At 42.3% G+C, this 12,594-nt stretch overlaps 1 protein-coding gene across 1 annotated transcript; it reads right to left on the bottom strand.

Moving 5' to 3' along the window:
• Positions 1–1,019: 1,019 nt before the first annotated feature.
• On the bottom strand, positions 1,020–2,859 carry LOC122039940 (zinc finger MYM-type protein 1-like). The gene is made up of 4 exons (XM_042599356.1): positions 2,652–2,859; positions 2,381–2,549; positions 1,517–2,166; positions 1,020–1,396 (listed from the first exon to the last, which is right to left on the bottom strand). The coding sequence occupies exons 1-4, from the start codon at positions 2,857–2,859 to the stop codon at positions 1,020–1,022; spliced, it is 1,404 nt and encodes a 467-aa protein (XP_042455290.1).
• Positions 2,860–12,594: the final 9,735 nt, after the last annotated feature.

Genomic DNA, 12,594 nt, shown 5'->3' with positions numbered 1-12,594 from the left:
TAGAGGCCGGAGGAACACCGGAGGCTGCAAAAAAAAGTTCTTTGTGAGCGACGAAAGAAATTATGAGAGGAGAGAAAATTTTAATTAAAAAAATAGTGAGAGAGGAGAGAAAGATTAATAAAAAAAATAGTGATAAAAAATGGTGCAAGAATTTGCATTCAACAAGGGATTTAAAAGAGGGATTTATAAAAGAGAAAATTTACATGCACATTTTAGAAGAGGAATTTAAAAGACGATAACAATGTATAGTAATAGGTGCACAGTCATAGCAAAAAATTGAGAAGAGAGAAGAGATTAATTAACAACGGTTCGTTTTCATTGGATCTCCAAAAGAAGAAAAAAACAAAAAGAGATTGTTCTATACTATATACCAGTGGCGTAGTCAGGATTTTCAATTAAGGGGGGGGGGGCGGCGAATTCAACAAATTAAAAAAAATAATATAACATAGAAAATGTATAATAAAAGTTATATATGAACTTCATATGTTTTTTACAATATCACTCTTCGAGATTTCATATTTTGAAAATGTTGAATAATAGCTTCATTATCAATGATATCAAACACATCTCGCTCAATATATGGTATCAAACAATCATTTATCATATCATCTCCCAACCGATTTCGAAGTGAGGTTTTGATTATTTTCATTGCTGAAAACATTCTCTCTACAGTTGCAGTTGCAACAGGTAATAGCAATGCTAACTTCAAAAGTAAATATACCAAAGGATACAGATGATGTTTTTTCAATTGAACCATCCTTTTAGCAAGCTGGCTAATCCCCACAACCTCAGAGAATTGATTGCTACTCCGCATATCAAAAATGAAGTTATCAAGTTGGGGCTCAAGATGCATTAACTCCATTGGGAAAAATCGGATGGATAAAACTGAGCAAACTGAAGTAATTTTCTCTTATCATAAGCAAAGAATGAATTTGATGGATCAAGACAACTCATACACAACAACAACTCCGTGTTCACCTCGTTAAAGCGACTGCTCAACTCCTGAAGTTGCAAATCTATCACTTCATAAAATGTTTCAACACGATAATAGTGAAGATTTGTCCTTCCTTCAATATTTCGTTGTGATCTCCCATGAAGACGAACAAGTCTTCCATGTGCGGGGTGACTACCTCATACTTAACACAAAATAAAGAAACTTCATTCAGTAACAAATCCCAACCATCATCTCTCATAGTTTGCAGTTGATGTTTGTTTGATCTTACAAGAATCATGGCATTTATAATGTCTTGATCTTTTCTTTGTAAAGCTTGCGATAAATCATTCGTGACTCCCAAGATATTCTTCATTAAGTGCATCTGAAATATAAATTCATATTTTCCAATCAATTCCAACAGATTATTTGCTTGTGCCCTTTGCTTGTGATCTTTTCCCTCCTCTTCAACAAATAAAAGGACATCAATAAAAGGATACAAATGTATCAAACTTAAGAATGTATTATAATGTGAACCCCAACGTGTCCTCCCAGCTCTTTTTAACATCATCTCTTGATTCATACCTTGTCCAGTGAAGATATCACCATTGCAAATTCCTTTAATAACTTTTTCAAATTGTTTCTCACGAAGTATATCTCTTCGCTTGCATGACGCTCCAACAATATTGTTCAATTGTGCAACCACATCAAAAAAAGTAGAAATTCTTATATGATTTTCAGCAATAGCTACAAGTGTAAGTTGCAGTTGATGAGCAAAACAATGAACATAATAAGCAGAAGGGTTCTCCATCATAATTAAGCTTTTTAATCCATTGAATTCTCCTCTCATATTGCTAGCTCCATCGTATCTTTGCCCCCGCAAATTAGATATAGATAATCCATGTTGGCACAACAAAGAATCAATAGCAGTTTTAAGTGATAAGGTAGTAGTGTCGCTTACATGTACAATGCCTAGAAAGTGCTTAACAATATTTCCCCTTTCATCTACAAACCATAAAGCAACTGTCATTTGTTCTTTAACAGATATATCACGAGCCTCATCAACCAATATAGTAAATAATTCATCACCGAGATCTCCAAGAATAGAATTAGTGGTTAAATAAGCAATGGATCTGATAATATCTTTCTGAATATCAGGCGATGTCAATTTGAGATTTGAGGGAGCATTGTCTAGTGTAACTCTATTGATATCCTCATTATGGTCAACAAGAAATCTTAACAATTCAAGAAAATTACCATGATTGAGTGAGTTTGTTGATTCATCATGATCCACGAAATGCTAATCCTTGACGCACAAGAAATCTCATACAATCAATTGATGTTGTCAAATGAACACGATAATCGATAGCTACTTGACTAGACTGATTGACCAAACAAGTTTCAATATGTTGTTTTTAATTCATTAAATCATAAGCCTCCATCATGCACCTGTTGTGAATGCTGCTCTGATTTCCAACATGTTCATTAAATTTTTCTTTCTTTCTCCAATTTTTAAATCCCTCGGTAACAAAAGAATCATCACCACTTTGACCACCATGATCCGCTTTGAATAAATAGCAATAAATACAAAAAGTTGCATCTTTTGCAATGTTGTATTCTAGCAAATTAGGATGAAGACTAAACCATATAGCTCGAAATCTTCGTTTCTCTTTGGGACAAGAATGCCAAGGAAATTCATGATTTTTAGGCTGAAAAGGACCTTTTTGCAAATAGTAACGTCGAACAATCTCCCTTTCATTAACATTATACTCAAGAATGTGCTTTCTTAGCCCAGGATCACTAGGATACTCATTTGAGTCAGCATCAAGAGGAGCTAGTGGAGGAGGTGGAGAAGGAGGAGGTGGTGGAGGGGGAGATGACTTGTTTGAAGTAGGTTCATATCGTATTTTCTTAAAATACCTCAACATTGTTATTTCATCTAATTTATCATCAACATAATATTTTATAAATATAATCATCTAATTAATGACTATTTGTTTTCAACAATTTATATTAAAAAATAAATAATAAACGAAATTGATAGAGAGTTAATGATCCCTTATTTTTCACACATATTGGTAGAGATATAAAGCCAAATGTTTACATTATAAAAACATATTTTTCTAGTTATATGACTGTCTAATTTTAATTCTTATCATAAAGATGATTCGTTTTATATGCATGTTGTTATTATAAAATATTGGTGTAAATTATATGATAAGTCTATTCATGGAATAAATGATATGATTCAATTGATCAAATTTTTGAGTGATCATTAATGACATTCCTCACATTCATATAACAAATCAAACATCAAATGTACTTATCACCTCAATATGTGTAAACATTTAACATACTTGAATAACAAACAAAAACATGAATATATGCAAAATTAACACTACATATTTTTTTCAATACTTAAATTCGTAATCGAAAGAAATCAAGTAAGAAAATTTTACCTCAATCAAAAGACATTTATTGTGGAGCGTCGGTAGCGTTGTCAGCAAACGATAGCAGCGATAGCGGCGAAGCAATGATGGCAGCGTTGGCAGCAAACGATAATGGCGTTGGCAGTGGCGTGCGATGACAGGACGACAATGACGTGGATGGCAACGATAATGTGCGACGGAGGATTTTGAGGGCAAAATTAAGATTAGGGGAAAATAAGATGAGAATTAGGGGAGGAAGAAGAACATGGGATAGAGGAAAAAAGAAAGGGTAATAGTGGAGGAAGAAGAAAATGGAAGAGGAAAAAAAATAAAGGTTATGTGGGAAGAAGCTTCGCCGATAGGGAACAAAAACAAGAAAAAGGGAAAAATAAAAAGCTTCGGCGGCGGAGAGAAAAAAACAAGAGAAACAGAGAGAAACAACTTTTTTGGACAAACGAGAGAGAGAGAAATTAAAACACAATGCAAGGTTTTGACTTTTGATTAGAGTTTTCCATAAAAGTCTAGATACTTTTAGATTTATAAATAAATATTTTAATTGCATTATGTGAGCTTGGCGCTGGGGTGGAAGTCCTTCAGATAGTCATCCCATTGAACCTTTTTGAGACCAGCTCGAACAGAGATCATATCTTGAACCCTTTTTCCGTAGGATCATTCAAAAAGGAAGAAAAGCTACTTGAGTTGTTGTAGGATGAAATTATTTCAGCTAATGAATATTCAGAAAAGAAACTTTATCATTCCGCAAACTCGATAGGAATCTTGCCAGGTCGTATGTACACACATTGCAGACAATAGCCATGACACATCTAGAATGTTGACCGTATTTCTATGATCTGAATAGTGAGCTGTCTTCTGTATTGACCAAGTCGTCCGAAGTCCTCTGGTCAACAGTAACTGTAGCCAGCAACCGGGTTGCCCTGGTCCCTGGTACCCCGATGCTCGAAGCGGGTCCCATGAATATATAAGCAGCCGAATGAATAGTGGACTGATAAAGTAAAATAAAGGATGAATACAGTGATGTACTCCTGGCCCCGGGGGGACGCTCTCAGATGGATCGATGAGCTGGTCGTAATGCTTGGCCCGTAGCAGCGAGCAGAGGTGATAAGCTGGGCCCACGGGGGTGAGACTCTCTATGGCATGACGGATCAGAATGGATGGAGAGTTGGGTCAGCCATATCGGGGCTAATACAAGTCGGAGGTCCCATGGAGCCAGGGAGCAGAAACATATGAACGACTCGAAGATCGGAACCATATCAGCTCGCAAGCTAAACACCACATCGGCTCACATGTCGAACACCCCATCGGCTCACAGGTCGAAACAGATAAATACTGCAAAATCTAAGAACTCAGGCAGCGGCTATCCGGAGAGAGAAGACCATGGATGAGGTGGCGACGGCGGCCGCTGGAGGCGGCGGCGGTGACAGCAACCGATGGAGGTGGCAGTGACAGCGGCGACAACCGCTGGAGGTGGCCGCTGGGGGTGGTCGCTGAAGGTTGTGGCGGCGATGACAGCAGCCAATGGAGGCGGCTGCGACAGAGGCGACGACCGCTGGAGGTGGTCGCTGGAGGCTGCGGCAGTGGTGACAGCAACTAATGGAGGTGGTTGCGATAGAGGCGACGACCGCTGGAGGCGGAGGCGATCCTCCTAGGCGGCGTTGGCATCGACGAGGGGAGGAGGAGGCATGGTTGTCCCGTGCACCCTTGACCAACGACAATGGCGGCTGACGAAGGAGGAGGGCATGGTGTGCATCCCTCACAGCGGCGATGAGCCTCAACCGACGACGATGGCCTGGATCAAAGAGGAGAAGGGAGAGAAACGCAGAGGCAGTCTCTCTAGCCGAAGATGGTCGGCGCCGGAGATGCGGAGGAGGAGCGACGTCAAGGTCGGGGTCGGTGGGAGTGGAAACCCTAAAAACCCGAAGCCTCGCCCTTTTCCTCGTAGTGGCGGCACAAAAAATGCCGACCCCCCCCCCCCCCCCCTCCTCTTTTACTACAGTGCCTCCTCTCTTTAAAACCCTAATAGTCCTTTTACCGAATTGCCCCTCTTATTCCTATTAATTTCTCCTATACCCCTCAAGCCATATTCGTATCATAAGTCTCCCCCTCAAGTCTAGTCGTAGGAGGCGCAAGTCCAACTAACTAGACCAAGCCTGATGTAAAACAGAATCACAACAGAATTAGATCACCGGGCTCGTCTTGTAACATCGAATGAGTAACTATGGCAATGTCAGGCAGGAAATCGAGCGATATCGAGCAGACTGTCGGGCAATGTTGAGCAGGGTGATTGGGCGATTAGATGAAAAACAAGTGTCAATCGAACGACAAAAAATAATGTCGAGCCAAGCAAGGGATCAAGCGAATGTCGAGTGGGTCAAAAGACGATGGCCGAGCGATGTCAAGCGCATGACCGAGGAAATGTCGATCATGCAACAGTAAACCGCAACTTAGAAAGTGTCGACCGAGCGATAGTAATCGCGAACGGGCGACCGAAAAAATGTCAACCTGGTGACAGTAAATCACTACCGACCGATTGAAAAGTGTCGACCGGTGTACTCTTCCGCGACACCGCGTCCCTCGGACGCACCGAGCCCGTTGCCTCTCTCCCCGTGCCGTCCTTCTCGCTAGCCGCGTCTTCTGCTCGACTTCCTGTACTCCTAAGCTCCTGCATACTTAGACACAAGGGTTAAACGAAACAGGACCTAACTTAACTTGTTTGATCACATCAAAACACCTTGAGGTTCCAACAAAGATATCATCCATATAAATAAGAAAAAGTATCATAGATCCATCATTATATTTGTGAAATAGAGATGAGTCAGTCTTTGATCCAGAAAATCCTTAAGATTGTAACTAATTAGATAGTCGATGAAACTATGCATGAGAAGCTTGTCGAAAACCATATAAGGATTTCTTAAGTTGGTAAACATGAGTCGAAAATTGTGGATGAATGAACCCAGGTGGTTGCTCCATAAATACAATTTCCTTCAAGATGACCATGGAGAAATGCATTTAAAATGTCCAATTGACGTACAAGCCAATTAGAACTAACAACTATCGATAATAATAGTTTGACAAATATAATTTTGATGACTGGGCTAAACATGTCATTGAAGTCAATACTTGCTTGTTGACTAAATTTTTTGGCTACAAGTCGAGCTTTGTGTCGTTCAAGAAAACCATCAACTTGATGCTTAAGACAGAATACACATTTAGAGCCCACAACATTCATGGAGGGGGTACACGAACTAGACTCCTTGTTCCATTGCGAAGAATTGCATTAAATTCTATAGTCATTGCACTACGCCAATTTGGATCCTTGCTCACTTATGGAAAACTAGTTGGCTCAATAGATTTTAAAGAGACCACTAAAGCACATGGAAGGGGATGGCGAGTTGTCATTGGTGGACATCGTGCATATATGTCACTCAAGGGAAGCATGCGATGAGGATGATTATCATATGAATCACTTGTTGATGGCGACGAGGAAGTAGACTGACATGGTGATTTTGATGATGGATTTGTATTATCTTCAACTGGTGAAGCTTCAGAGATTGGATCAACAGCCTGAGCTGATTCTGATGGTATATGAGAGTTATCAGAAAGCTCCAGAGCAGCACCTAGAATGCTTGACAGTTTTAAGAGGCATCAAGAAGGTGCCACCTATATCTGGAGAAGAGATCGAAGAAGCTACTGAAAAGGGAATAGAGACTTATCAAAAGTAACATATCATGAAATATAAATTCATCCTATTAGTATATGCAAGCAACGATAACCATGGTGCAAATTGCTATAACCAAGGAAAACACATTGTATTAAACAAGAGTCAAGTTTGTGTTTAAAGTAGAGGCGTAACCATGGATAACACGCGCAACTAAAAATTTGAAGAAAAGTGTAATTAGGAGTTTGATTATAAAATTTTTCAAAAGGACACTTATGATTGAGCAATAAAGTAGGAAGTCGATTTATGAGATATACGGTAGTGTTAACAGCTTCATCCCAAAATTTACACGGAACTGAAGTATGATGAAGAAGAGCTAAGGAAGTTTCAACTATATGTCTATGTTTTCTCTTAGCATAGTCATTTTGTTCTAGAGTGTGAGGACAAGAGACTCGATGAACAATTCCATAAGAGACAAGATGACGATGGAGAGTTTGGTATTCGTCTCCCCAATCAGAATGAAAAGAGAGTATATTACGATTAAAATATCATTTAACTTGATTTTAAAATTATAGAATATATCTAATAAATCAGATTTCCTTCTCATATGATAGAGTCAAGTATATTTACTAAAATGATCAATGAAAGTAACATAATATTAGAAATCTTGGTTAGACAAAATAGGTGTAAGGTCCCAAACATCTGAATGAATTATTTCAAATGAAAAATTAGAAACATGATGAAGAGAAAAATAACTTATGACTTTTAAATTCCATACAAGCCCTACATGAATAAGATGGAGAGGAGGTACATGAAGTAAGTAAATAATACCTATTGATGATTGACTGAACAATGCGAAGAAAAGGATGGCTAAGTCAAGCATGCCAAGCTGATTTATTTATGCATTCACCAACAAAAGTTTTGATTGAAGAACTTTAAAGATAGTAGAGACCATTTTTACTCTCCCATCAAATACAATAATATTTGTTCTTTTACCTTTATAAGATAATGATTATAATGAAACTCAAAAATAACATTATTATCAAGATAAAACTGACGTGTAGAAAGTAAATTTTTACTGATAGATAGAACATGAAAGACATTACACATATGAAAAGTACGATTAGATAAATAAATGTATATGTTTCCAAAATTAGCAATTTATAAACCTGAACCATCACCTACTTGAACCGTATCTGAGCTATTATATGACATTACGTCTGTAAGGATATTATAATCTGATGTGACATGATGGGTTGCTCCAGTGTCAATATATCAATTAGTAGATGAAAACTCTGAGGTTTTACCACGAGTAGGCACGGACGAGATGATTTTAGGATAAACTTGTGAAATAGATGGTTGTCTTGAAGTTGCAGGACTACCAATGAAATTTGAATCAAATCGACTAGGACATTGAATATCAAAATGTCCATTTCTTAGACAGATTTGACATTTCCTCCGAGTATATGACCAATCAAATCTTCTAGGGCATAGATTTCCGGTATGACCAACAATGTGACAAATTTGACATTAGTCTGAATTTTACTTTTGGTCTCCTTGATGTTGTTGAGTATTTGACATTTAAAACAAAATAACTTGTCCTATAGATGATGTTGGCGCAGCCTCCAGCGACCACCTCCAGCAGTCGCGGCCTCTGTCGCAGCCGCCTCAATTGGCTACTATCACCGCCGCCGCAGCCTCCAGCGACCACCCCCAACGGCCACCTTCAGCGGTTGTTGTCGTTGCCGCTATCACTACCGCCTCCATCGACTGCTGTTGCCGCCGTCGCAGCCTCCAGCGGCCATCTCCAGCGACCATTGTCGCTATCGCTGTCGCCTCCATCGGCTGCTGTCACCGCCGCCGCCTCCAGCGGCTATCGTCGCCTCTAGCGGCCGCCGTTGCCACCTCATCCATGGTCTTCGCCCTCCAGATAGCCGTTGCCTGAGTTCTTAGATTTCGTAGTATTGATATGTTTCGACCTGTGAGCTGATAGGGTGTTCGGCATGTGAGCCGATGTGGTGTTCGACCTACAAGTTGATATGGTTCCGATCTTCGAGTCGTTCATACGTTCTTGCTCCCTGGCTCCGTGGGACCTCCGACTTGTATTACCCCCGATCCGGGTCAACCCAGTTCTCCATCCAGTTTGATCCGTCATTCCATAGAGAGTCCCGCCCTCCGCGGGCCCAGCTTATCATCTCTGCTCCCTGCTACGGGCCAAGCATTACGACCAACTCACCGATCCATCCGAGGGCACCCCCTAGGGCCAGGGTACGTCGTCGTATTCATCCTTTATTTTACTTTATTAGTCTACTATTCATTTAGCTGCTTATATATTCATGGGACCCACCTCGAGCATCGGGGTACCAGGGACCGGGGCAACTCGGTCGCTGGCTATAGGTACTGTTGATCAGAGGACTTCAGACGACTTGGTCAACACAGAAGACAGCTCACCATTCGGGTCATGGAGATGCGGTCAACATTCTAGACATTTCACATCCGTAATTCCGTCTTCTTAGATTCTCGACAGGATTATATTGGTGCCATCTGTGGGAACTTCGCCTGATCTGGAACGTGAAGATGGACGACGCTGAAAAATTCTACCATACGCATGACCTTGGTGGGTTTCGACGGGCAAATCATATTCTCCTTACTCCACGAGTATTCGAGAGTCGAGAAATTGAGTCAGATCCTCTACTGGTTGGCAAGTCAGTTTTTCCGTTATATTTTCTCTTTCGGCCATAGGATTTACCATAGGTCCCCGATCGAAGACTCCCGTGCCGATCGGCCGGGATTATATTATATTAAAGCCGCGGGCTCAATGTCGAAGACTCCCTTGCCGATCGGCTGGAATTATATTATATTAGTGTCGCGGGCTCAATATCGAAGACTCCCATGCCGATTGGCCAGAATTATATTATATTAGAGCCGTGGGCTCAATGTTGAAGATTCCCGTGTTGATCGGTCGGGATTATATTATATTAAAGTTGTGGGCTCAATGTCAAAGACTCCCGGGCCGATCGACCGGGATTATATTATATTAGAGCGGCGGGCTCAATGTCGAAGACTCCCGGGCCGATCGGCCGGGATTATATTATATTAGAGCCGCGAGCTCAATGTCGAAGACTCCCGGGCTGATCGGCCGGGATTATATTATATTAGAGTCGCGGGCTCAATGTCGAAGACTCTCGTGTCGATCGACCGAAATTATATTATATTAGAGCCGCGGGCTCAATGTCGAAGACTCCCGTGCCGATCGGTCAGGATTACATTATATTAGAGTTGTGGGCTCAGTGTCGAAGACACCCGTGCCGATCGGTCGGGATTACATTATATTAGAGTTGTGGGCTCAATGTCGAAGACTCCCGGGCCGATCGGTCGGGTTTGAGTTATATTAGAGCGATAGACTCTAGAAGTCAAGTGGCGACTATAAACCCCAGAGTCGAGCGGTGACTATAAACCCCAGAGTCGAGCGGCGACTATAAACCCCAGAGTCGAGCGGTGACTATAAACCCTAGCGTTGAGCGGTGACGTTAAACCTCTGTGAAGACCGTCGAACGACGACGTTAAACCCATGTGAAGGTTGTCACTGGTCACGGACCAGTATATTGGATCTCATATCTCCCTCGTTCGGGGTCGAGTGGTCTTCACTGGTCTCAGACCAGCTTATCAGATATCTTATCTCCCTCGTTCGGGGTCGAGCGGTCGTCACTAGTCTCGGACTAGCTTATCGGATATCTTATCTCCCGCGTTCGGGGTTGAGCGATCGTCATTGGTCTCGGACCAACTTATCGGATATCTTATCTTCCCCGTTCGGTGTTGAGCAGTCATCACTGGTCTCAGACCAGCTTATCGGATATCTTATCTCCCCCGTTCGGGGTTGAGCGGTCGTCACTGGTCTTGGACAAGCTTATCGGATATCTTATCTCCCCCATTCGGGTTGGGGTCGAGCAATCGTCACTGGTCTCGGACCAGCTTATCGGATATCTTATCTCCCCTGTTTGGGGTCGAGCGGTCGTCACTGGTCTCGAATCAGCTTATCGGATATCTTATCTCCCCCGTTCGGAGTCGAGTGGTCGTCACTGGTATCAGATCTTCTATCTCCCCCGTTCAGGGTCGAGCGATTGTCACTGGTCTCGGACCAACTTATTGGATATCTTATCTCCCCCACTCGGGGGTCGAGTGGTCATCACTGGTATCAGATTTTCTATCTCCCCCGTTCGGGATCGAGCAGCCTTCACTGGTCGCGGACCAACTTATCAAATCCCCTATCTCCCCCGTTCGGGGTCGAGCGCTTCTCACTGGTCTCAGACTAGCTTATAAAATCATCTATCTCCCCCGTTCGTGGTCGAGCAGTCGCCACTGGTCATAGACCATCTTATCAGAGCATTCATCTTCCCCATTCGAGGTCGAGCTATCTCCAATGATTTCAGACAGGAGTATCTCCACTCGATTACCGGACCAATATTTTACGATCACCCGGTCGACATTCTCTGGGCTGCTCGTTCAGCACTCTCGTAGTCGTTTGACCGGTATCGCTCAGTCGTCCGTTCGGCCAAACACTTGAACTACTTGGTCGAACGCTCAACATTCTTTATATAGTCTGGTCAACATTTTACGATTGACTGGCCGACACTTTCTTGGTCGCCCGCTCGTTCGCTCGGTCTACTCGGCATCCCACGTGTCGCTTGGTCAGCTATCATTTTACATGTCACTCACTTAACGTTTTTCCGTTTGCTCAGCATCAGTCTGGTTGTCGACTTGGTATTATTTCTCGTAGATCACTCGGCATCGCTACCATATCTCACACGACGCTCTCTCAATTACTCGGTTCGCATTTTTTCGGTGGCCTAATCGACATCTTCTCTATCGTGCACTCAGCTCAATCTCCCGTCTTTCTACCTGATCAGCATTATCTCCGTTGACTGGATGACACTCTTTCGGTCGCTCGCTCGGCATCTTCGGAGCCACTTGATCAATATCACTTGACCGTTTGCTCGATCGCACCCGATCGCTCTGCTCAGCATCGCCTAGTCGTCTGACTCGATATCACTCGGTCCCACTCGACATTCGCCTGATCCCTTCTTGGCTCGACATTGTTTTCTATCGCTCAGTCGACACTTTTCGATCGCTCGGTCGTGATTTACTATCACCAGGTTGATATTTTTTCGGTCGCACGATCGCAATTACTATTGCTCGGTCGACACTTTCTCAGTCGTGGTTTACTATTGCATGGTCTACATTTCCTCGGTCATGCGCTTGACATCGCTCGACCATCGTCTTTCGACCCACTCAGCATTCGCTTGATCCCTTGCTTGGCTCGACATTATTTTTTGTCACTCATTTGACACTTATTTTTCATCTAATGGCCCAATCACCCTACTCAACATTGCCCGACAGTCTGCTCGATATCGCTCAATTTCTTGCCCGACATTGCCACAGTTACTCATTCGAAGTTACAAGACGAGCCTGGTGATTTGATTCTGCTGTGATTCTGTTTTACATCAGGCTTAGTCTAGTCAGTCGGATTTGCGCCTCCTTCGACTAGACTTGAGGGGGAG

The sequence above is a fragment of the Zingiber officinale genome, chromosome 1B, assembly GCF_018446385.1.
Source record: "Zingiber officinale cultivar Zhangliang chromosome 1B, Zo_v1.1, whole genome shotgun sequence".
In the NCBI taxonomy this organism is placed as follows: Eukaryota; Viridiplantae; Streptophyta; class Magnoliopsida; order Zingiberales; family Zingiberaceae; genus Zingiber; species Zingiber officinale.
Note: the sequence above shows the minus strand (reverse complement) of the source record. Positions and strands in the feature narration are given on the sequence as shown.

What these genes read in the sequence shown, in the direction of transcription:
- LOC122039940 (XM_042599356.1), bottom strand. Translation starts at nt 2,859, where the DNA reads ATGTTGAGGTATTTTAAGAAAATACGATATGAACCTACTTCAAACAAG. An exon ending in ACGTTACTATTTGCAAAAAG is followed by an intron (nt 2,550 to 2,651) that starts GTCCTTTTCAGC and finishes CTAATTTGCTAG; the next exon opens with AATACAACATTGCAAAAGAT. An exon ending in TGATATCTTCACTGGACAAG is followed by an intron (nt 1,397 to 1,516) that starts GTATGAATCAAG and finishes TATTTGTTGAAG; the next exon opens with AGGAGGGAAAAGATCACAAG.